General features: G+C 41.9%; 1 protein-coding gene across 1 annotated transcript in view; it reads left to right on the top strand.

Moving 5' to 3' along the window:
- ofcc1 (orofacial cleft 1 candidate 1) overlaps positions 1–25,460 on the top strand; it is a gene marked incomplete at its 5' end in the record, with an annotated part of 305,954 nt that overhangs the window by 44,679 nt on the left and 235,815 nt on the right. Inside the window, 2 exons of the mRNA XM_063042829.1 lie at positions 2,034–2,297; positions 18,660–18,891. Of these exons, the coding sequence (XP_062898899.1) occupies positions 2,034–2,297; positions 18,660–18,891 (496 nt within the window). The remainder of the gene's footprint in view (positions 1–2,033; positions 2,298–18,659; positions 18,892–25,460) is intronic.

Below are 25,460 nucleotides of genomic sequence, written 5' to 3'. Positions count from 1 at the left end.
TAACCTACGGGAAAAGACCAAAAGACCACAAAATATAGGAACAGAATTTATGCCATTTGGCTCGTTGAGCCTGCTCCGCCATTTCATCATGGCTGATTTATTACTCCTCTAATACCCATTCTCCTGCCTTCTCCCCGTAACCTTTGATGCCCTTACTAATCAATAATCTATCAACCTCCACTTTAAATATAACGAATTTTTATATTCGTTAACCTCCACAGTAGTCTGTGGCAAAGAATTCCACAGATTCGCCACCTGATAAGGAAATTCCACCTCATCTCTGCACTTAAAGGGACCTCCCTCTATTCTTATACTCCCCCACTGTTAGAAACATCCACTCCACTCTATTGAGGCCTTTCAATATTCGATAGGTTTCGATGAGATCCCCCCTCATTCTCCTAAACCCCAGTGAGTACAGACCCAGAGTGTTCATACGTTAAACCTTTAATTCCCAGAATCAGGATAGTTTGGGGACTCAGTGGTGGTAATTCCATTGAATGTCAGGGGATGAGAGGTGGATGCCTGGTACATGTTTGCTTTGAATATTACTTGTTTATTTCTTGAGTGTTGAACCAAGATTAATAAGAGCAAAAGCCTTGATGCTAATGAAACAGTTGACCACGGGGGTACAATATTTGACCTATTACATAATGCTTGTCATCTTGATTCCAATAGATTATTAAAGAATATGCTATAAATATTCAGTGAAAATAATCATTTTATTTCAATTGTCTTCATTAAAGTACTCTTTTCAGGTCTTCTCTGAGTTGTGATAACATCAGAATATCAGATTTCCAATCAATAATCTTGTGAGCAGCTGCTCGGACTTAACTTAATATTCACTCTCCATTTCGCTTGGGTGAATAAGTTTTTGGGGAATTTAATGAGGTGTAATTACCTTCTTTGTATATGAGCTGATCTAGAAGTTGATGTCAACAGTATCTATAATCTTGACAGCAAAAGAAGTGTTTTTAAAGCTTGGGAGAGAAAAGACAAAATGGAACAGGAAATGAGAGAATCCCTTTTCTAAGAAGTTGGAGTTTGAGCATAGAAAAATGGGAAAATTAGAAATAAGACATTGTTAAACCAGTGGGTTTGGAATGCTAGTGGAATGCTAGATTTTCTCCACTGTTTGATCTTATTCCCATTAATGCCCAACACACTTTTCTCATTTTGTTTTGAGAATTACGCATTAGCACAATACATTTTTCAATAAACCTGATAGGTTTAAAGAGAGCACTGGAAAGGGAGCACTGGTGAACTAAGAGAGAGTGAGAGGAAATGGGGCCCCAGAGAGTTTAGAGCAGGGGTTGCCCACCTAGGATCCACGGACCCCTTGGTAGGGGCCCAGGGCATACAGAAAGATTGGGGACCCCTGCTTTAGAGGGAGAACAGGAAATGGTGCCCAGGAGGGGTTAAAGGGTATGCTGGAAATGGGAGCACAGGAAATAGAGTCCTGGTGACTTTAAAGAGAGTGGAGGAAATTGGATCTAGACGTGTTTAAAGGGAGTGTGGGAAATGGACTTTAGAAAGTTTAAACTTAATGCGGAAAATGGGGCCCAAATGAGTTTAATGGAATTGCAGGAAAAGGGGCCCTGGAGTGTTTAAAGCGAACATAGGAAATAGGACCCTGGAAACTTCGAACAGGAACATTGGAAATAGAGTTTGCTGAACCAGATTCTGAGGCTTTGGGATTTCTGAACAATACGATAATGGAATTTTATTATCATGTCTGACTCACTCAGCATTAGTTGTAACACTGGGGCAAGGAGAAGGCTGTTTCTGTTCACCGTGTATTCTTTGTATGCACTTTTATGATATGGAGTAGCAGAAAAATGTCTCTCACCTCACTGCATGGTTTTAATTAACTAGTCCCAGTGAGGCAAGCTCTACTTTGAAGTGCTGTGTACACTTCTTTAGAATAGAGAAGAATACAGCATGGAAGGAGTCCATTCAGCCCATTTAGAGTATGTCAGAAAGAAGTTTAATGTAAACTTGAATCTAAAAGATATAATATTTATCTCTCCCACTAGGTGTTACCCTCTGTGAACAATACCAAACCAGGAATGACCTTCATCTTCGATCTCTTCCTACTGCATGGAATTAGTAGCAGCGTTGACCGGGCAGTGGCATGGGGTGCATTTCCCATCTGTAACGGCAAGTTGGAGATTCTGGAAGGAAAATATAAATGTCCCCTTTTAAGAGGCTGCCAGGATCTCAGAATAGATGAATTCAGAAAAATCGAGGATCTTATGTCGTCAGATATAGATCACTGGCTCTGCAACCTCTATTTTCAGGTACAGAGGTGTGAAAATGGTAATTGTGTTTGTTACCAAGCTTTAGTACAGTGAAACCACAACACTGTCACCTTTGCAAATCTAGCAACTAATGAGCTTCAGTCACCATTAACACCTTGGCTATTCCTTAAAGGGTTTTCTAACATTTTACTTTGATTGCCAAGTAATGTGGTGCTCTGTACATTTAGTTCCTACTGAAGCTGTGGTTATATAATAAAAGTTAACAGTAAGATAAAGTTAAGGGAGTGTGTTTCCTTGCCATCTAGTTTGCTGGGAAAGTGGAAATGAGGACATGCAGCACTTGTGGCATCCCTGCAGTACTCTTCGAGGAATTTTGTGACATTCCAAGAAGAATTGTGGTCAGAGTTGAACCAGGGAGGAAGAACTGATCGAGCCCAGGTTCAAAACAACAGACAGTCTGCTGGAGGAATTCAGTTGGTTGAACAGCATCTGTAGTAGGAACGAAATCGTCGAGATCCTGATCCAAAATGTCGACAGTTCCCTTCCCCCATAGATGCTGCTTGGCTTGCTGTGTTCCAACAGCAGATTGTTTGTTGCTCCAGATTCCTGCATCTGCATTCTTTTATGTCTTCGATCCACTGTGGAACCTCCTGTTGTCACAGAATTATTGGATGGATTTTTAAGTCACAGAAAGTGGACAGTCATCTCATTGAGTTTAATGTCTTCTCTTAGAATTCCATCAGCACCCCGCCCCCCCGCCCCCAGCTCCATCCAAGTTGCCCAGTAAATTATTCTTTCTCAACTACCTTTCTAATTCCATCTGTTCTGGTACCACACCCCAGTGAGTTCTGCATTAAAAAACAGATTTGCCCAAAATTATAGATCTCTTCCTCCCTGACACCTGACAATCCTCTAAAAGCCAACCAACTTTGTTCTCTTTTTAACCAGTTTAAGTTTCACTCTTTTTCTCAGTGTGACTTTCCTCTGACTCTGTGCGTGTGGGTGACAGGGTGGAGGGGCACTGCAAGAACCTGGGCACACAAGGGTGTTGGTGTGAGCATTTGCTGCCATAAGCGTGACGTGGTTCAGGTTGCAAGGTCACCTCAGGAAAAACTTTGGTAGGGGTGAGCGAGTCTTGTTAGAATGGTGCTAATGTTGAATGCCACCAGAGGACTCATGATCATTTGCACAAATTTAGAGAAGCAAAAGGCAAGAATGAGTAGAACCTGGAAGGACTTTACTGGAGGAGTGTAGAGATGCCTTCTTCCTGTGGTTAACAGATTGGAAATCAATTGATACAGAAAGTGGGAATGGGGAGGAATAACAGTGAGGCTGGGAGTGACAGTAGGAATGGAGGGATTAACAATAAGGGTGGAGGGAGTGACAGTGGGGGTGAAGGGAATGGCAGTGAGATGGGAGGGAGTGACAGTGGATGTGGATTGAGTGACAGTGGGAGTGGAGAGAGTGACAGTGACAGTGAGGGGTGAAGGAGTAACTGGGGTTGAAGGGTGAGTGAGATGGGAGGGAGCAACAGTGAGATGGGAGGGGTGACAATGGACGTGGAGAGCATGACAGTGGGTGTGAAGGGAGTGAGTAGGGGTGGAGGAAGTGATGGAGAAGAGAGTGACTGGGTAGTGGAGGAAGTGACAGTGGGAGCGTAAGGGTGGATAGTGGGAATAGAGGGACCAGTTGGGCAGGAGTGATGGGGAGATAAGTGTGACAGTATGTGAGCCTGTAACTAGAATCAAGGGTCTCAGCCTGAACCGTTAACTGTTTATTCTCCTCAGTAGATGCTACCTGATTTTCTGAATTGTTCCAGTATCTTATGTGTATGGATCATTACCAAAATGTTTCCCATTTAATTCAAAAGCCATAATGCTGAGTTCTTAGCAAAGTACTGCCAGTTGCATGAGTTGTACTGGTGTGTAAATTATTCTCATTCCACGTCCCTTTGTCCATCTCAAGCACTATCTTGCTGTAAACTTGACCTGCCCTCTGATGATACGTACTGTACTGGTATTGATTCTGAATTTAATTTGTTTAACTTTAGCTCTTTAAATCCATCAGGTTGAAGCAAATGGAAACCTAAGTCCTAGGGTGAAAGAACTGTAGTCTGATCCATTTTGCCATCGAGATCCACAACTGTGATGATTATCATATAAAAAATGCAAGTGACACTCTCCCAAATCAATACAAATACATTTAATACGCGAGTCTTACACAAGGGACGTATAAGTTAGCCCTGGCTAGATAATTAACATTGAAGCAAAAATGTAATCTATCAACTTTATATGCTGGTAAGATTAAAGATTTTAATAATAAGAAATCAAATTAACATAACGTATTACCCTCTGTTTATCGGTGATGAAGTGTACATGCTAAAAGCAAGTGTGTAGGTTTTATCCTGATAATGGTTGGCTCTGTGAATTAATACAGAGGGACCACATGGCAAAAAGTGGACACAGATCTCATATCTTTTCTGAGAGGGCAGTCCATGCACATTAAGTTGCACTTCCATCATTTTGGCCAGCAATAGAAAGCATTAAGGTTGTGCTGACACCACCATAGTAGGCCAGATCTCAGACAGCAATGAGATGGAGTCCAGGAGTGAGATAGAGAGCCTAGTGTACTGTACAGTAATGGCTAGCATAATGCTCTACAGCGTCAGCAATAGGAAGATCAGGGTTTAATTCCCACTGTTGTCTATAAGGACTTGTACATTCTCTGTGTAACCACATTGGTTTCCTCTGGGTAGTCAAAGTACAAAGTTCAAAGTAAATTTATTACCAAAGTACATATATGTCACCATATACTACCTTGTGATTCATTTTCTTGTAGGCATTCAAGGCAGAACAAAGTGTCACTGAAAAATTACATGCAAAGACTTACAATCAACCAAAAGAAGACAATATGGGCAAATGAATAAATAAATAAAGAGTACTGAGAACTTGAGTGTAGAGTCCTTGAAAGTTAGTCCATAGATAGTGGAATCGGTTCAGAGTTGAGGTGAGGGAAGTTATCCATGCTGGTTCAGGAGTCTGATGGTTGAAGGTTAATAACTGTTCCTGAACCTGGTGGTGCAGGACCCTAAGGCTGCTGTACCTCCTTCCTGATGGCAGCAAGAAGAAGAGCGTATGGCCTATACGTTGGGGCATCCTTGATGGTAGATGCTGCGCTTTTTGTTGCCGCACTCCTCAGTGTGCTCGGTGGTGGCGAGGGCTTTGCCCATGATGGACTGGCTGTAAGCTTTTCCATTTTAGGGCCATGGTGGAACCAGTCAGGGTACTCTCTGCTGTGCATCTACAGAAGTTTGTCAAAGTTTTAGATGTCATGCCGAATGTACGCCAACTTGAAAGAAAGTAGAGGTGCTATCGTGGCTTTGTGATGCCACCTACATGCAGGTCCTGGGACAGATCCACTGATATGATAACATCAAAGAATTTAAGGTTACTGATCCTCTTCACCTCCAATCCAGTGAGGACTGGCTCATGGACCACCAGATTTTTCTGTCCGTAGTCACTAATCAGCTCTTTGGTCTTGTTAACGTTGAGTAAGAGGTTGCTGAGGCACCACTCAACTAGACTTTCAATCTCCCTCCTATATGCCGATCTGTCACCACTCTTGATTCGGCAAGACAATAGTGGTGTCATCAACTAATGTAAATACGGCATTGAAGTTGTACGTAGCCATGCAGTCACAAAATACGATCAGTTTCCTCCCACATTCCAAAGGCATGTGGGTTATGGTTAGTAAATTGTGGGCATACTGTGTTGGTGCCAGAGACATGGCAACACATGTGGGCTGCTTCCTGCATATCCTCAGACTGTGTTGGTTGTTGACGCAAAACGACGCATTTCACTGCATGTTTTGATGTACGTATGACAAATAAAGCTAAATTTATCTTTTGTGGCATGGTGTCAAGAAAACAAATTCTCCCTCAATGTCAGCAAAACAAAAGAGCTGGTCATTGATTTTTGGAAATGGAGTGGAGCGTACACCCTTGTACATTAATAATAATAATAATAATGCCTGATGGTCTGCATCCCAGGGTACTTAAGGAGGTGGCTCTAGAAATCGTGGATGCATTGGTAATCATTTTCCAATGTTCTATAGATTCAGGATCAGTTCCTGTGGATTGGAGGGTAGCTAATGTTATCCCACTTTTTAAGAAAGGAGGGAGAGAGAAAACAGGGAATTATAGACCAGTTAGCCTGACGTCAGTGGTGGGGAAGATGCTGAAGTCAATTATAAAGGATGAAATAGTGGCACATTTGGCCAGCAGTAACAGGATCGGTCCGAGTCAGTATGGATTTACGAAAGGGAAATCATGCTTTACTAATCTTCTGGAATTTTTTGAGGATGTAACTATGAAAATGGACAAGGGAGAGCCAGTGGATGTAATGCACCTGGACTTTCAGAAAGCCTTTGATAAAGTCCCACATAGGAGATTAGTGGGCAAAATTGGAGCACATGGTATTGCGGTTAGGGTACTGACATGGATAGAAAATTGGTTGGCAGACAGGAAACAAAGAGTAGGGATTAACGGGTCCTTTTCAGAATGGCAGGCAGTGACTAGTGGGGTACCGCTAGGTGCTGGGACTGCAGCTATTTACAATATATATTAATGATTTAGATGAAGGAATTAAAAGTAACATTAACAAATTTGCAGATGACACAAAGCTGGGTGGCAGTGTGTAATGTGAGGAGGATGTTATGAGAATGCAGGGTGACTTGGACAGGTTGGGTGAGTGGGCAGATGCATGGCAGATGCAGTTTAATGTGGATAAATGTGAGGTTATCCACTTTGGTGGCAAGAACAGGAAGGCAGATTACTATCTGAATGATGTCAAGTTAGGAAAAGGGGAAGTACAACGAGATCTAGGTGTCCTTGTTCATCAGTCACTGAAAGTAATCATGTAGGTACAGCAGGCTGTGAAGAAAGCTAATGTCATGCTGAAAGTAATCATGTAGGTACAGCAGGCTGTGAAGAAAGCTAATGTCATGCTGGCCTTCATAACAAGGGGAATTGAGTATAGGAGCAAAGAGGTCCTTCTGCAGTTGTACAGAGCCCTGGTGAGACCTCACCTGGAATATTGTGTACAGTTTTGGTCTCCAAATTTGAGGAAGGACATTCTAGCTATTGAGGGAGTGCAGTGTAGGTTCATGAGGTTAATTCCCAGGATGGCGGGACTGTCATATGTTGAAAGATTGGGGTGACTGGGGTTGTATACACTGGAATTTAGAAGGATGAGAGGGGATCTGATGGAAACATATAAGATTATTAAGGGATTGGACACGCTAGAGGCAGGAAACATGTTCCCGATGTTGGGGGAGTCCAGAACCAGAGGCCACAATTTGAGAATAAGGAGTAGACCATATAGAACGGAGCTGAGGAAAAACTTTTTCACCCAGAGAGTTGTGGATCTGTGGAATGCTCTGCCTCAGAAGGCAGTGGAGGCCTATTCTCTGGATGCTTTCAAGAAAGAGTTAGATAGAGCTCTTAAAGATAGTGGAGTGAAGGGATATGGGGAGAAGGCAGGAACGGGGCACTGATTATGGATGATCAGCCATGATCACAGTGAATGGCGGTGCTGACTTGAAGGGCTGAATGACCTACTCCCGCACCTATTGTCTATTGTCTATTGTCTAAAATAACCCCTAGGAGACAGTTATTACAATATGATTTGAGTTCAATTTGAAATTTGATAGGGAGAAGGTAAGGGAAATACAGTGGTAGGAGAGGGGAGTTGGCCAAGGTGAAATTGGAAGGAGATGTTGGCAGGGATGACAGCAGAGCAGCAATGGCGTGAAAAATAAGAAAGTGGAGGATAGATGTATTCCAAAAAACAAAGAAATGCTCAAATGGCCAAATAGTACAACCTTCGCTGACAAGAAAATTCAAAACTAACGTAAAAGCAAAAGAGAGGGCATACAACAAAGCAGAAATTAGCAGGAAGATAGAGGATTGGGAAGCTTTTGAAAACCTACAGAGAACAACTAAAAAAATATGAAATATGAAAGCATGAAATATGAAATATGAAAGCAAGTTAGTAAACAATATCAAAATAGATAATAATAGCTTTTTCAAGTATGTAAAAAATAAAAGGGACATGAGAGTGGATATAGGACCACTAAAAATGAGGCAGGAGAAATAATAACGGGCGACAAGGAGATGGCAGATGAACTAAATGAGTATTACGCATTGGACTTCACTGTGGAAGACACCAGCAGTGTGCCAGATGTTGAAAGGTGTGAGGGAAGAGAAGTGAGCTATTACCAGGACAAAGGTACTCTAAAAGCTGGAAGACATAAGTCACTTGGACCAGAAGAACTGCACCCTAGGGTTCTGAAAGAGTTAATGGTAGAGATTTTGGAGGCATTAGTAATGATCTTTCAAAAATCATTGGACTCTGGCATGGTGCCAGTGGACTGGAAAATTGCAAATATCACTCCACTCTTTTAGATTAAGATTAAGATAAAACTTTATTTATCCTGAAGAAAATTATTGTTGCAGAGTTGCTCAGTCAGAAGTACATATTTTAAAATACAGAATGTAAGCATTGAGATATGAAAAAGAATGCAGAATGTGCATTAGAAAGTAATAGTGCAAGATACAGATATGCAATGTAACCATATACAGTACTTATATACTTAAGGATGGGGAGTTGTAGAGTCTTATAGCCACAAGGAGAAGTGATCCCTTGTGGCATTCAGTGGTGCTCCTCTGTTTGTCCAGTACGTCATGGTGAGAGGGATTGTGTAATGCTCCATAGCTTCTGCAGCATCCTCCTCTCAGACACGACCACCAGGGAATCCATTTCCACCCCCAGACCAAAACCAGCCTTCCTGACAGACTTAGCGATATTCTTGGCATCAGCTGCTTTCATCCTGCTGTCCCAGCACAGGCTACAGCATAGAATAGAATGTTGGCCACCACTGAGTTGTAGGACATCTGCAGCATGGTACTGCAGACGTTGAATGAGCGGAGGCCTCCTCAGGAAGTTCAGTCAGCTCTGTACCTTCTTGTACAGAGCCCCCGTATTTTTAGTCCAGTCCTTTTAAGAAAAGAGGAAGGCAGCAGGAAGGAAATTATAGACCAGTTAGCCCTACCTCAGTGGTTGTGAAGATATTAAGGGTGAGGTTATGGAATACTTGGTGACACAGGACAAGATAGGACAAAGTTAGCATGGTTTCCTTAAGGGAAAATCCTGCCTGATGAACCTGTTGGAATTCTTTGAGGAGATTACAAGTAGGATAGACAAAGGGGATGGAATGGATGTTGTATCTTTGGACTTTCAGAAGGCCTTGAAGTGGATTAAACTAATATGGCAGGGGGATGGGAACCAGTATGATAGAGCTGAGGATGAGCCAGCGGGTTTACCAGTAGATGAGGTCATATGTAATATGAATGTAAGGAAGGACAAGCCAATGATTGGGTACACCTGCAGATGGAGCAAATAGTTAAGTTGTACCACAGAGGCAAAATTCATAAGGGCGAAGAATGCAGGACTGAAGGTGCTGCTTATGAAGAGCAGCATGTGCTTGAGCCTGCTCAGAGAGAGTCTGCCTTACATTGGATATTGTGTCATAACCCAGATCTTATTAGGGAGCTTAACATAAAGGAACCCGTAGGAGGCAGTGATCATATGATTGAATTCATACTGCAATTTGGGAGGGAGAAGCACAAGTCAAATGTGTCAACATCGCAATGGAATAAAGGGGATTACAAAGGCAAGAGAGAGGAGCTTGCCCAGGTGGACTGGAGGGGGATACTGGCGGGGCTGATGGCAGAACAAAGGTGGCTAAAGTTTCTGGGAATAGTTCACAAGGCGCAGTATAGATATGTCCCACAGAAGAAGTAGTTCTCAACTGGCAGGCTTAAGTAACCGTGGCTGATAAGTGAAGTTAAGGACCAGATAAAAGCCAAGGAAAGGGCATATAAGGTAGCAAAATTGAGTAGGAAGTTGGATGATTGGGAAGCTTTTAAAATCTAACAAAAGGCAACTAAAAAAGCTACAAGAAGGGAAAAGATGAAATATGAAGGCAAACTGGCTGATAATATAAAGCAAGATACTAAAAGATTTTTCAGTTATACAAAGAATAAAAGGGAGGTGAGAGATGATATTGGACCACTAGAAAATGATGCTGGTGAGATAGTAACAGGTGACAACAAAATGGCAAATGAACTTTCTAAGTACTTTGTTTATGTCTTTACTGTGGAAGACACTAGCTGTATGCCAGAGGTCCATGAGTGTCAGGCAGCAGGAGTGAGTGCCATTGCTAGTACAAAGGAAAAAGTGCTAGGTAAACTGAAAAATCTTAAGGTGGATAAGTCTCCTGGACCAGATGAACTACATCCCAGAGTCCTGAAATAGGTTGCTGATGAGATAATGTATGCATTGGTCATCATCTTTCAAGAATCACTTGATTCTGGCATGGTCCCAGAGGACTGGACGATTGGACATGTCACTCCACTCTTTAAGAAGGGTGGAAGACAAAAGGAAGGAAAATATAAGCCAGTTAGCCTAACCTCAGTGGTTGGAAAGTGTTGGAGTCCATTATTAAGGAGGAGGTTTCGGGGTACTTGGAGACTAATGATAAAATAAGTCAAAGTCAGGATGGTTTTTGTAAAGGGAAATCTTGGCTGACAAATCTGTTAGAATTCTTTGAGGAAGTAACAAAGGAGGTAGACAAAGGAGAGGCAGTGGATGTCATTTACTTAGGTTTTCAGAAGGCATTTGATAAGGTGCCTCACATGAGGCTGCTTAACAAGATAAAATTCTATGATGTTACAGGAAAGACACTGGCATGGATAGAGGAATGGCTGACAGGCAGGAGGTAGCATTTGGGAATAAGGAAGGCTTTTTCTGGCTGGTTGTCATTGACTAGTGGTGTTCTTCAGGGGTCAGTATTGGGACCATTACTTTTCACATTGTTTGTCAGTGATTGAGATAGTGGAATTGATGGCTTTGTGGCAAAGTCTGCAGATGATACGAAGATAGGTGGAAGGGTAGGTAGTGCTGAGGAAGCAATGCAATTGCAGCAGGACTTAGATTGGAAGAATGGACAAAAACATGGCAGATGGAACACAGTGTTGGGAAATGTATGATAATGCATTTTGGTAAATGGAACAATAGTGCGGACTATTATCTGAATGGGGAGAAAACTCAAACATCAGAGGTGCAAGGGGACTTAGGATTCCTTGTCCAAGACTCCCAGAAGATTAATTCACAGGTTGAGTCTGTGGTAAAGAAGGCAAATGCAATGTTGGCATTTATTTCAAGGGGAATAGAATTTAAAATCAAGGAGATAATGCTGAAGCTTTATAAAACACTAGTCAGGCCACACTTGGAGTATTGTCAACAGTCTTGGGCCCCTTATCTCAGGAAGGATATATTGTCATTGGAGGGAGTCCAGTGGAGGTTCACGATGATTTCGGGAATGAAGGGGTTAACATATGAGGAGTGTATGACAGCTTTGGGCCTGCTATTGAACTTCAGAAGAATGCAGGGGGATCTCATTGAAACCTACTGAATGTTGAAAGGACTAGAAAAGGTTGATGTGGAGAGGATGTCTCCTCTGGTGGGGTTATCCAGAATTAGAGGGCACAGCCTCAAAATTAAGGGGCGGCTTTTTAGAACAGAAGTAAGGAGGATTACTTTTAGCCAGAGCGTGGTGAATCTGTGGAACACCCTACCACAGACTGTGGTGGATGCCAAGTCTGTGGGTATATTCAAAGTGGAAATTGATAGATCTCTGATTGGTTAGGATGTCAAGGGTAATGGTGAGAGGGCAGGTGTATGGCGTTGAATGGGATCCAGGAAATGCCATGAAATGGTAGAGCAGACTCGATGGACTGAATGGTCCAATTCTGCTCCTATGTCTTATGGTCTTATAGCCTTTGACAAGGTACCACACATGAGGCTGCTTACCAAATTAAGAGCCCCATGGTATTACAAGAAAGTTACTGGCATGGTTAGATCATTGGTTAATTGATAGGAGGCAGCGAGTGGGAATAAAAGGATCCTTTCCTGGTTGGTTGCCAGTGACTAGTGTTATCCTGCAGGGGTCCGTGTTGGGACTGCTTCTTTTTACGCTGTGTGTTAGTGATTTAAATGATGGAATACATGGCCTTGCTGCCAAGTTCACAGATGATATGAAGATTCGTGGAGGGGCAGGTAGTGTTGAGGAAACAGGTAGGCTGCAGAAGGACTCAGAGAGATTAGGAAAATGGGCAAGAATGTGGCAAATAAAATACAGTGTTGGAAAATGCATGGTTGTGCACTTTGGTAGTAGAAATAAATGTGCAGTCTGCTTTCTAAATGGGGAGAAAATCCAAAAATCTGAGATGCAAAGGGACTTGGGAGTCCTTTTTCAAAACACCTTAAAGGTTAACTTGCAGGTTGAGTCAATGGCGAGGAAGGCAAATGCAATATTAGCATTCATTTCAAGAGGTCTACAATACAAGGGTAGGGATGTAATGCTGAGACTTTATAAGGCACAGGTGAGGCCCCACCTTGAGTGGTATGAACAGTTCTGGTCTCCTTATCTAAGAAAAGATGTGCTGGCATTGGAAGGGGTTCAGAGGCGGTTCACACAGATGATTCCAGGAATGAAAGGGTTGTCATGTGAAGAATGTTTGATGGCTCTGGGTCTGTACTCACTGGAATTTAGAAGAATGAGGAGAATCTTACTGAAATCTTTCGAATGTTGAAAGGCCTAGACAGAGTAGAAGTGGAAAGGATATTTCCCATGGTGGGGGAGTGTAGGATAAGAGGGGCACAGCCTCAAGATAGAGGAGCATCCATTTAAAACAGAGATGCAGAGAAATTTCTTTAGCCAGATGGTGGTAAATTTGTGTAATTTGTTACCACAGGCAGCTCTGGAGGCTAGGTCGTTGGGTGTATTTAAGACAGTGATTGATAGGTTCTTGATTGGACATGGCATCAAGGGTTATGGGAAGAAGGCTGGGGAGTGGGGCTGAGGAGGGACAAAAGGGTTCAGGTATGATTGAATGGCAGAGCAGACTCGATGGGCCAAATGGCCTAATTATGCTCTTATGTCTTATGGTCTTATAAATCAGGCTCTCAAGTCCCAGCAACATCCTTTGTAAATTTTCGCTGCCCTCTTTAAATCTTATTTACATTTTTCCTGTATGTAGGTATCCAAGACTGGACACAATACTCCAAATTGGAACTCACCAATGTCTTATATAATTTCCAACATAATATTCCAACTCCTGTACTCAGTACATTGACTTATGAAGGCCAATGTGCCAAAAGCTTTCTTTACGACCCTATCGACCAGCAAAGCCATTTTCAAGGAATTATGGATTTATATTCCCAGAAGCCTCTGTTCTACCGCACCCCTCAGTGATCTGCTGATCACCGTGTACCTATCCTCATTGGTCTTCCCAAAGTACAACACTTTACACTTGTCTGTATTAAATTCTATTGGTCATTTTTCCACCCATTTTTCCAGCTGGTCCAGATTCCGCTGCAAGCTTTAATAGTCTTCTTTGCTGCCCAATACACCCCTAATCTTGTTGTCATCTGCAAATTTGCTGATCCAGTTTACCACGTGATTTTGTCCCTTGCTGTCCTTTTGCTCTTAATATATCTGTAGAAGCCCTCAGGTTTCTTCTTCATTTTGACTGCTAGAGCAACCTCATGTCTTCTTTTAGTCCTCTTGATTTCCTTCCTAAGTGTTCTCTTGCATTTCTTACACTCCTCAAGTACCTCATTTGTTCTTGCCTGCCTATATCTGCTAGGCCGCTCCCTCCTTTTCTTAACCAGGGCCTCTCGAAAACCAAGGTTCCCTAAATCTGTTATTCATGCCTTTATTCAGACAGGAACGTACAAACTCTGTATTCTCAAAATTTCAGTTTTGAAGGCCTCACATTTACTAAGTACACCTTTGCCAGGAAGCTACCTATGCCAATCCATGCTTGCCAGATCCTTTATGATACCATTAAAATTGGTCTTCCTTCTATTTAGAATCTCAACCTATCATTTTCCATAATTACCTTGAAACTAACGGCGTAATGATCAGTAGATGCAATTTTTTTCCCTACACAAACTTCTGTCACCCGTCCTGTCTCATTCCCTGATAGGAGATCTAGTTGGGACTTCTATGTATTGATAAAGGAAAATATAATGAACACATTTGACAAACTTTATCCCATCCAGCCCTTCTACAGTATAGAAGTCCCAGTTAATATGTGGAAAATTAAATTCACCTACTACCACAACCTTATATTTCTTGCAATAGTCTGCGATCTCTCTTCAAATTTCCTCCTCCAAATCCTGCAGACAATTGGGTGGTCCATAATATAATCCCGTTAATATGTTCATATTTCTTACTGCTTAGTTCTACCCATAAATCCTCACCAGATGAGCTCTCCAGTCTGTCCTGGCTGATCCCTGCCATGATATTCTCCCTGACTAATAGTACCACCTCTCCCTCTTTAATCCCTCCCACTCTATCATATCCGAAGCAACTGAACTGTGGGACATTGAGCTGCCAGTCCTGCCCCTCATGCAATTAGTTTTCACATAAAGCAACAATTCCATTTACTGATCCATGCGCTAAGCTCACTTGCCTTTTCTACAATACTCCTTGCATTGAAATATACACAGCTCGGAACACTCATCCCAGTTGACTCCTTTTGATTCTTGACTGTATGTATAGGTTTAAACACATCTTTCTCCACAACCACACCACTATCTATTCCTGCGCTCTCATTCTCATCAACTTGCAACTCTCATCTCCTGTCACTACAGCTTGCCTCGTCCTCTCACTTTCCTTTTGAGCCACAGAGCCAGACTCAGTGCCGGAGACCTCACTGCTGTGACTTTCCTCTGCTAGGTCGTCTCTCCCAACAGTATCCAAAGCAGTATACCTGCAGTTGAAGGATTGGCCACTGACAGTATTGCCTACCTCCTTTCTCCCTCCTTATGGTCACCCAGTTACCTGTGTCCTGTATCTTGGGTGTTAACTACTCTTTGTGTGTCCTGTTGATCAACCCCTCAGCCTCCCGAATGATCTGGAGTTCATTTAGTTCCAGCTCCAGCTCCTGAACATGGACTGCTAGAGGCTACAGCGGGATGCCCATCTTGCAGGTGTAGCTGTCAGGGACACCGCGTGTCTCCCTGCCTTGCCAAATCCTGCAAGAGGAACATACCACTATCCCACCTGGCAACCCCACTGTTCTAAAAGCACAATAAAAAAGAAAGAAAGAATAGAATAAATAACGCCTTTGCCTCTTCTCACCGAAGTCTTGATGCGCAAAAGCCTCAGTTCCCCTCTCTAACACTGGCCCAGTCACATAATGGCCACTTCCACAATGGCTGGCCTGCTGAAAAATAACTTCTTTTTATTGGCCCTTGCTGAGTGCCTAATTGTGCATCATCCGCTCATTTGTTTTAAGCTCCATCTCCCTTTGTGCATTCCGATATCTCCTTGGGAACTGTGATCTGCAAAAAGTGCCGACTACCCCCACTCGCTTCTTTTAAACTCTCTCTCTCTCAACTCAATCCAGTGTCTCATTGGAAACTGGCACGCAAAATGTGCAAAAAGGGTGTCAAAATGATGGAAGAAGGCAGGAAAATGGGGTTGAAGGGGATAATAAATTAGCCCTGATTGAATAGCGGACCAGACTCAATGGGCAGATCACCTAATTCTGCTCCTATGATCATAACAAGATAGACATATACTTGAAGTTCACTACGATGAAATACTTGCTCCAGAGTATAGGTTGGCTATTTGCAGGTCTTTTTCTATTTCACTTCTTGGATCTGCCTTCAAGGCTATCCGGTAGCTGGAAGCAGGGATCCACTCTCTGACTGGTAGTCTTTCATTGATCTCAAGAGCTATAAGCAGCCATATTTCCTACAGTTTGAATGTGTAGCAACAGTTCTACCATGTTTGCATTCCCAATGATAAATAAATTCTGAGGAAGGCTTTGAGGGGAATCCCAGGATTTATCCTTCACATTGTTGCAGTATTGCATGTGTGTGTGTCTTCTTGCTGCCTTACTATTCTGCTAATAACCCTCTACATCACTCACTCTTCAATAACCAGGCACCAACAAGGGGCTGAGATAAAAGTTTATTTTTCTGGCCCCTTTTCATTTGGAAGCCATCAGATATATTGACTTTATAGATATGGCCCAAACCATACAAATGTGATATTACTTAATCATAGTCATTAACATTGGACATAAAGCCTGCACCTTTTCTATTCGGAAACAGCCTTCTATGGGTGTGTGACATTTATGTTGGGTTTGATAAAATCAATTGAAATTTTTAGATTAGATTTTGGATTATGAGGATACTAACGAGGACAAATTTTGTTAACGTTTTAAATTTTCTCGACTTTTCTATCAATTTCCAGCTGTTTCATTGTTCTTAATAATGACAGTGACTTGATTTTTTAAAAACTGTTTTAAAATTATTGGAATTTATGGTTAAGAAGAAGGCCATTAAGCACAGCGTTTCTCACCCAGCCAAGAAAAGCTTTTTGGCTAATCCCAGTTTCCAGCTCTTGTTCCCAAGCCCAGGAAGTTATAGATCCAAATGCTTGTCCAGATGGTTGTTGAATTTGATCTAGGGTATTGTCCCCACCATGGTTTCTCCCCTTTCCCATTAGCTTGAGGATTTAAAATATTTTCCATGAGCTTTAGATTGGAGAATAAGGGATGACATTATAGAGGTGTTCAAAATTACGAGGTACATAACTTTAAACCAGTCAGAGAGTTGAAAGTGCATTGTCTTTAACCCAGAGTTTAGGAGTCAAGACGAGGGCAAAAGTTTAAGGTGGGAAGGGTCAAGTTTATTATGATCACGAGGGCATATTTTTCACCCAGAGAGTAGCCAGTGTATGGAATGAGCCGTCTCAGGAAGTGTCTGAGGCAGGTACATGAGCAACATTTAAAAGGCACTTGGACAGGTACGTGGATAATAAAGGTTTAGAGGGAGATTGGCCAAATGCAGGCAAATGGACAAGTTAGGCCGAAGGGCCTGTTTTCAGACTGTATGATTCTACTACTGCCTGACCCCTTAAATTTCATCTTAACCTTTATTCTGTGTCCTGCAGTCATTGTCCGTTCTTTTAAGTGAATTTGACTATTCATTCTGTCTTGGCCTCCAGTTCCAAAATTTCTGTCTAACATTTAAGATACATTTGCAATACATTGTCATGCTTTTCATTATTTATTTATGTATTGAGATTTGGTGTGCAATAGGCCCTTCTGGTGCTTCAAGCCAATCGCCCAGCAATCCCCCAATTTAATGCTAGCCTAATCATAGGACAATTTACAATGATCAATTAGCCTACCAACCGGTATGTCTTTGGACTGTGGGAGGAAACCGGAGCACCCGGATGAAACCCACCTGGTCACAGGGAGAATGTACAAACACCTTAAGGCAGTGGCAGGAATTGAACCCTGGTCACAGGTACTGTGAAGAGACGTGATAACTACTACGCTACTGTGACACCCTACTTTTATATTCAACTTCCCCTTTCTTCAACAATGAATAAAGTCATTCATTCATAGCTTGTCACACCAGACAGCCAGCCACTCTCATGTTGTTTGGTTGACGTTGAGCAGGTCAGTGTCAGCTAAATCAGGTGAGAGTGGGCCGTTGCGCAGAACATGTTCAATGTTCTGCAGCCTTTCGCCACACTCACAGGATTCGTTGGTCTTTAAACCCCACTTCACCATATTGTCTCCCATCCTACAAACTCCCGGTCTCGATCTGTTGAGAGTGCACCACTTCCGTCTGTCAAGCCGTGCCTCGTTTGGCAACATTCCTGTGGGGCCTTGCACTGTATTGTTTGGTGGGGTTCTGGCTTCTGTTTGTTGCCAGAGGTCAATCCTGTATGTTTGGGGGAATGTTCCGTGCAGTGGTTCCTCCACTGCAGCAAAGCTTTTCCTCGATTTTAGGCGGTTGGGAACTGGCGCATGATGATGTAGTGGGTGCCGTGGATCCGAGTTCTGTCTACCTTTTTCAATTTCTGTTGTAGTGTGTCTTCGGATCTCTGGGGGAACAATGCTTGCAAGTCTGTAAATGATGTTAGTGGTTAAAAAGAACGAATAATGTAACTTAGCACTTTCAAGATCCTCATTTCTCATAGAATTGATCTCCATAAATCTGGCTGATAATAGATTCCAGTGAAGTACGCTGGAGTTTGGAGGTTATAATTACAGCCTGACAAGCTTACAATGGCCAGTGCAGAACATGAAGACAGTCTAATATATAAGGCACAGAAGTTTTTGACACACGTGAATTTAATACTTTCTATAGCTGCTCCCATAAAAGTACTACAATCTGAATATAATATGGAAGGCCATCTTATCTGCATTGACAAGTAACAGTTTGATTTGGAACTCTTTCACAGATAATGAAGCTCCCCAGATCCCTTTTAGGACAGGAGCAATGTGCAGTGGGACTGCAGCTTCCTCCGCAACTGCTCACTTCTCATGAGTGCTCTAACTCCACGAAGCAACTGAGGACCAGTGAGAACACAGTGGACCATACCCATGAGCCAAAGGTTGTCTGGACCCAGCAGTCTGAATTTCGAGATCTCCACCTGCTGCCTAAATGCAGTTGGCCTTCTGGTCGACCACAAGGTTAGTGACCTGAATGACTGAATCAATGTGGGCACTGTGTCTTTAATAGTGGTTTCACACTGGTTTTCTGTAATTGGAGCGTGATGAATTAATCATCTGGCCATTCTTTCCACCTCTCCAACAAATGATATCTTCATCTTCATAGTTAGATTTGTTTCCTCTCAAACTCTTGCATATAACGATGCTTACTGAAAAGTACCAATGGGAAGTTACCTGGCATGGAAAAGTGTCCAGATAGATCATAATGGCTATGATAATTTAATTCAAATGAAAAGACTTCGTTTGATATATGCTTATCATTAAAATGATAAGGTGGGACAATTTTCAAAGGATAGACTGAAGTAATAACTGCTTTTCTTTTCGGATAATCATGACCTAGTTTATCGAATTATAGATAATCCTTTTATTGGTCGTTATGTGAGAATGCACTTCAGCTGCCGTATTTAATTGTAGTATTTTCTTGGAATTCTTGACTATCTTGTGCTCAGTATCTTGTGTTCTTGTTAAGCAAAACGATGAGCATTTATGTAGTACCTACCCATCTCGAAGTACATTATGCTTCCAGGTCTTTGATCAAGGGACTTCGACATGAGTGTTATCTTTATAACTCTTTCCATGGATGTGGCATGAATTGCTGAGTATTTCCAGCATTTTGTGATTTTATTCTGGATTTTCAGCATCTGCAACTTTTTACATTTTCACTTGAATCGCAATGAATTGCAGGAATGTAAGAGATGTATGGCAGATACTGTAATTTTCACACAACCTACTCCCAAAAGAAGTAACATAATAATGATTGAACAAACTTTCTGAATGCTTTATGTTGAGAAATAACTGTTGATCCAGATTCCATGAATAATTCTGAGTTCATTCTCACTATGAGTGGCTGGTGATTTCCCAATCCACTTGTAATGTAGGACAGGCCCTTGGTTTAGCTTCTCATTATGGAAGGGGCGTTACGGTAGCATAGTGGTTAGCACAACGCTTTACAGTTCCAGTGACCTGGGTTCAATTCCCGCCACTGCCTGTAAGGAGTTTGTACGTTCTCTTGTGACTGAATGGGTTTCCTCCAGGTACTCCAGTCTCCTCATACAGATTGGTCATTGTAAATTGTCGCAGGATTAGGCTAGGATTAAATCGGGGGCTTGCTAGGTGGCATGGCTCGAGGGCCGGAAGGGCCAATTCCGTGCTGTAAATTAAGCGCAGATGTTCGGTGAAGGGCCCCAAACTGTCCTTTCAGGTGAGGTAACACTTCACCTGTGGGTCTTTTGGGGTCAACTACTGTATCCAGTGCTCCTGGTGTGGCCTCCTGTATATCAGTGAGACGCAACATAGATTGGGAGACAACTTTGCTGAGCGCCTACGTTCCATCTGCTGGAAAAAGCGGGATCTCTCAATAGCCAACCATTTCAATTGTACTTTCCGTTCCCAGTCCGATATGTCAGTCCATGGCCTCCTCTACTGTCACAATGAGGCCACACTCAGATTGGAGGAGCAACACTTTATATTTCATGATGGCATGAAAATCAATTTCTTGAACTTCAGCTAATTGCACCCCCTCCCTTCACCATTCCCCATTCCTGTTTCCCTCTCTCATCTTATCTCCTTACCTGCCCATCACCTCCCTCTGGTGCTCCTCCTCCTTCCCTTGTTTCCATGGTCTTCTACCCTCTCTGATCAGATACCACCTTCTCCAGCCCTTTATCTCTTTCACCAATCAACTTCCGAGCTCTTTACTTCACTCCCCTTCCTCTCTCCCAGTTTCACCTACCACCTGCCACCATGTACTTTTTCCTCCGCTCCCTCCACCTTCTTACTCTGATTTCTCCCTTTTCTTTCTAATCGTGATGAAGGATCTTGGCCCAAAACGTCAACTGTTTACTCTTTTCCATAGATGCTGCCCGGCCTGCAGAGTTCCTCCAGCATTTTGTGTGTGTTGCTGTGGATGTGCTACATTTAGGTTTACTGAAGCTCTTTGGTAAGATTCCACATAAGAGATTATTAAACAAAATTAAAGCATGAATATTGCGAGTAGTGTAGTGGTACACATTTCGGGCTTTATAAACCGATGGAGGTTGGAGATGGTTCAGGTGTGGAGTGGTCTAGCTGGCCCACTCTTGTTCCTATTGCTTACATCTTGTGTTTCAAAGTCAGCTTCCCTATCAGTGCCAGCCTGGATTTCTGTCCTCAAGCATCCAGATCATGACTTGACCCCCATGATCTTCTAACTCAAAACAAAAAGTGTTATCCAATAGTATTGTGATCACTAAGAGAAAATTGGACTTATTAGCTGTGTGCATTACATCTATTCTTACAATCGAAGGAAAAGATTAAAAAAAACTGCTGTGCAAAGAAACATAAAACTAGTGAAAGGGAGAAGGTTTATTGGGTTAAACGAAAGCAGCAAGAGAAAGTAATGGGATAAGTTAGGCAGATCTCTAGAAGCTGCAACATCAGCTGTTCATTTCCTTCTCTCAGGCACTGCCTAACCTGCTGAGTTCCTCTTGCATCTGATTGATTATATACAGTAGGTATTCAGGAAATGAAAGAAAAATTAGACACTCTCTGGATTTAGAATTTGTACACTTTAGGTGGAAAATTGCAAATGTCAATCCATTATTTAAGGAAAAGGACTGAACAAAAGACATATTATTAAAAGAGAATTCATATTAGTTTAAATTTCTCCGCGGATAAAGTACTTTATCCAGATTTCTGAAGAGTATGCATGTTTGATTCAGTGAGTTGAATTCTGTTTTCTGAAGATTGGTTGTGGCCGAATGAATATTTTCAGGTGGGCTGCCCAAAGACTGTTGGTAAGGTTCCTCAAGAGAGACTATGACCAAGAAATATGAGTCCATATAATGGGAGGTAAACTTTGGCATAGATTACAATTGTAGGGAAGGAACAGAGCATAGTGGTAATGGATGAATTTTCCAATTGATGCATGGTGACATGTGTTATTCTATCTGTAATGCAGCCTTAACGTTGAGCCAAGGGTCCTGGAGGAAGAATTATAGCTATAGTCACAAATTTACTGAAAATAATTGGACACCGTGGTTTACATTTATGGGCAAATCTAAGGGCACATGTAAATTCATCCACTTTGGATCTGAGAAGAACAAATCAAATGATTCCAATAATTATATAAGAGTAGGGTGTTATCGAAATTTGGTGTTCTTCTTTCAGGATGCTCTCAGCAGATGTTGGTCACAAAGACCCATGCTTTACTTGTCCAAGGTGGGCACCTGGTAGATATCCTGCTTGCTGAGTATATAATATTTTGATTAAAGGCCTAATGCATTACTTCTCTCAGGAAATAAATCTATGCACTCAGTCTTTTGCATGGTTGGTGAATCAAGAACCAGAGGGCATAGATTTAATGTGAAAGGAGAGGGATTTAGTAGGAATTTGAGGGGCAACTTGTTTTACATGGAGGGATGTGGTGTATGGAATGAGCTGCTAGTTAAGTGGCTAAGACTGGTACATGAACAACTTTTGAAAGACATTTGGACAGGTACATGGTTAAGAAAGGTTTAGAAGTTTATTGGCCAGACATGAGCAAATGGAACTAGTTTAGATGGGCACTTGGTCAGAATGGACCAGTGGGGCCAAAGGGCCTGTTTCAGTGTGGTATAACCCTTTGACTCAATGGCCCAGACAGCTCTCTCACAAATTGTTCACAGTAGGCGAAACAGCCCAACACTCAGTCCCAGGTGAGATTTCTAAATTCTGGGTTGAATCAGCAATCAAACTCTCGGGTCCTTGGAGAGCACAAGGCCTTTGTGAGGTAAACATAAGCTATTTCTGATAATTGACTAATATTATGGATAAATTTAATGATATTGCTTCCATTTTCCCTACCAAATTATCTTCTCTTGCAGATGTTCTTTAACTAAATGTACCGGCCTGAATGGGAAATGAAAATGTTAATCATGGTAATTGAATTATTTTGTTGTTGCTCGTTCTGGATTACTGGGTTTAAAAAAAAAGATTAATTTGATTAGATGGCTTTGCAGTGCTTGCTAATTGATGGTTGGTAGCTTTTCCCATGAATTGTCAATGGAAATGTTTTTTTACTTGGGTCATTGGGATGTTCATGCCATTGAGCATGGTTAATGTACTAGATAGTTATCTGAAGTAGTCATAATATAGCTTGATTTTTATGCGTTATTCTTCTGTAATGCCGTACAGAGGCGTTAAACACAAGGTTTTTCAGTTCATAGACATTCATGGCTGTTGAGATAAATGCAGTTGTCTTAGTTTCAAGTTTTTGTTGATTGTTGTGCATTTGGAAGAAAGTAAATATAACATTGTCACTATAAAAGCCTTGAAATTTGCTCAAACACAAGTGAACCAATGTCAATATTCTCTGTCAGGCTCGCATCCCCTGATAAATTACAATGGCTAAACCAATTATTTGCATGCCCAATACCAGACTCCGAATAAAATGACTTTGTTCTGAGCTGTGCCCTTGAAAAAGGTGATCAGGCAGAGAGAGGGGTGGATTCAGGGCTGTGCTCAGTCTCCTTGAAGAACTGCAACATGTTCTCTGACTCATGAGAATCCCAATGACCATTCAAGGTGGATGCGGAGTATTTGGGATGCTGTGGCTAATCTCGAGGTCAACCATCAAAACACATGGAGGAAATAATACACCATCTCTCGAACTACCCACTTCCCTGTCCCTTTGGCAATCTCCTGCCCCATCTGTGGCAGTGACACTGGTACCCATATTTCAGAATCCATCTAAGTAGAGTGAACATAATCATTCTCAATCCCAAGGGGCAACATTTGAGAATGAGTGGCTACTTGAAACTATTCATTTAATAAATTCCATTGATGTCCCTGTGTTTGCTGTAGGCAGGTGCCAGGCCATGGTTGTTTCCACAATGGATAGATCTCACTACTTACTCTTTAACTAACACCATTGAGTGCTCCACTGACAACATCTTGAAGTTCACTATTGACCATGAAATCAATTGGACCGGTCACTTGATCTGTGCTCTGTCCTTGTGGCTACAAAAACCCTCATGGCTGTTGTTTGCTTCAGTTGTTTGAATGACTTGTATTTTTTTCTTTCTCTTGAGCATCAGGAGTTGGTCTTTTATTTTTATTCTTTTTTTTCTTTAAATTAGATTCTTTCAGGTTTCTTGCTTTGTGGCTACCTGTGAGCAAACAAATCTCAAGGTTGTATAATCTATACATTCTTAAATGATAAATGTACTTGAAATGAAATGAAGATTTTGTCAGAGATGGGGTATCTTGCAATGAGTGACTCACTTTCTGACACTCTTTCCACCATCGACAAGACACAAGTCAAGACACTTGAAATACTCTCCACTTCCCTGAATGGGCAGAACTTCAACAATACTCAAGAGCTTGATACCACTAAGGCAAAGCAGCCACGTGATTGGCACCTCATCAAATATACTAGACATTCATTCCCTCCACCAGCAGCACACGATGCCTGCGGTGTCTACCATCCACAATATGCACTGCTGTTGCTTGCTGTGGCTGTTCCAAATGCTCCCTTCAAACACATAATCCCAACCACCAAGAAAGACAAGCACATCTGTGAACATCAGCAGCTACAGATTACCTGTCATGACTTGGAAGTATATTAGTATCCCTTCACTGTTACATGTGATAAAATGATTCTGAATCAGAATCTGAATTATCTACCCAACATTATTTTAGGAGCATCTTATTAAGGAGTACGGATATTCAAGAATGTTGCTCACCACCACCTTCTTCAGGGCATTTATGGTTGAGCAACAATAACTGTCCATGCAAGAGTGATTAGAAAATGGTTCAAATAACTATTAGGATTTTCTACCATTTTCTGGTTTTGTATTGGTAACAAAGCATTGTGGAGTTCTAATGAACCTGGGTGTGTCCTGCACAAATTTTCCTACAAATAAGTCAAATGGCCATGAAACTTCACTGGAATATGAAAGACAGCTTGGTGCCTAACTGGGACTTTTATCTGTATCGGGTTGGTGTTGAATCACAAGAGAGGGTATTTGTTGAATGCCTACGAGATGGCTTTTTAGAGCAGCTTGTGCTTGAGCCTACTCGGGGAAAGGCTGTCTTAGATTGGGTGTTGTGTAATAACCCAGATCTTATTAGGGAGCTTAATGTAAAGGAACCCTTAGGAGACAGTGATCATAATATGATTGAATTCATACTGTAATTTGCGAGGGAGAAGCATGTCACATGGGTCAGTATCGCAGTGGAATAAAGGGAATTACAGAGGCATGAGAGAGGAGTTTGCACAGTTGGATTGGAGGAGGATAGGAGCAGGGATGATGGCAGAGTGGAGGTAGCTAAAATTTTTGGGAATAGTTCACAAGGCGCAGGATAAATATGCCACACAAAAGAAGTTCTCAAATGGCAGGGGAATGCAACTGTGGCTGACAAGGGAAGTTAAGGCTGCATATTAGCCAAGGAAAGGGCACATAAGGTAGAAGAACTGAGTGGAAAGCTTTTAAAATCCAACAGAAGGCAACTAAAAAAGCTTTAAGAAGAGAAAAGATAAAATATGAGGGCAAACTAGCCAATAATATAAA

The sequence above is a fragment of the Mobula hypostoma genome, chromosome 1 (genome assembly GCF_963921235.1).
Source record: "Mobula hypostoma chromosome 1, sMobHyp1.1, whole genome shotgun sequence".
In the NCBI taxonomy this organism is placed as follows: Eukaryota; Metazoa; Chordata; class Chondrichthyes; order Myliobatiformes; family Myliobatidae; genus Mobula; species Mobula hypostoma.
Note: the sequence above shows the minus strand (reverse complement) of the source record. Positions and strands in the feature narration are given on the sequence as shown.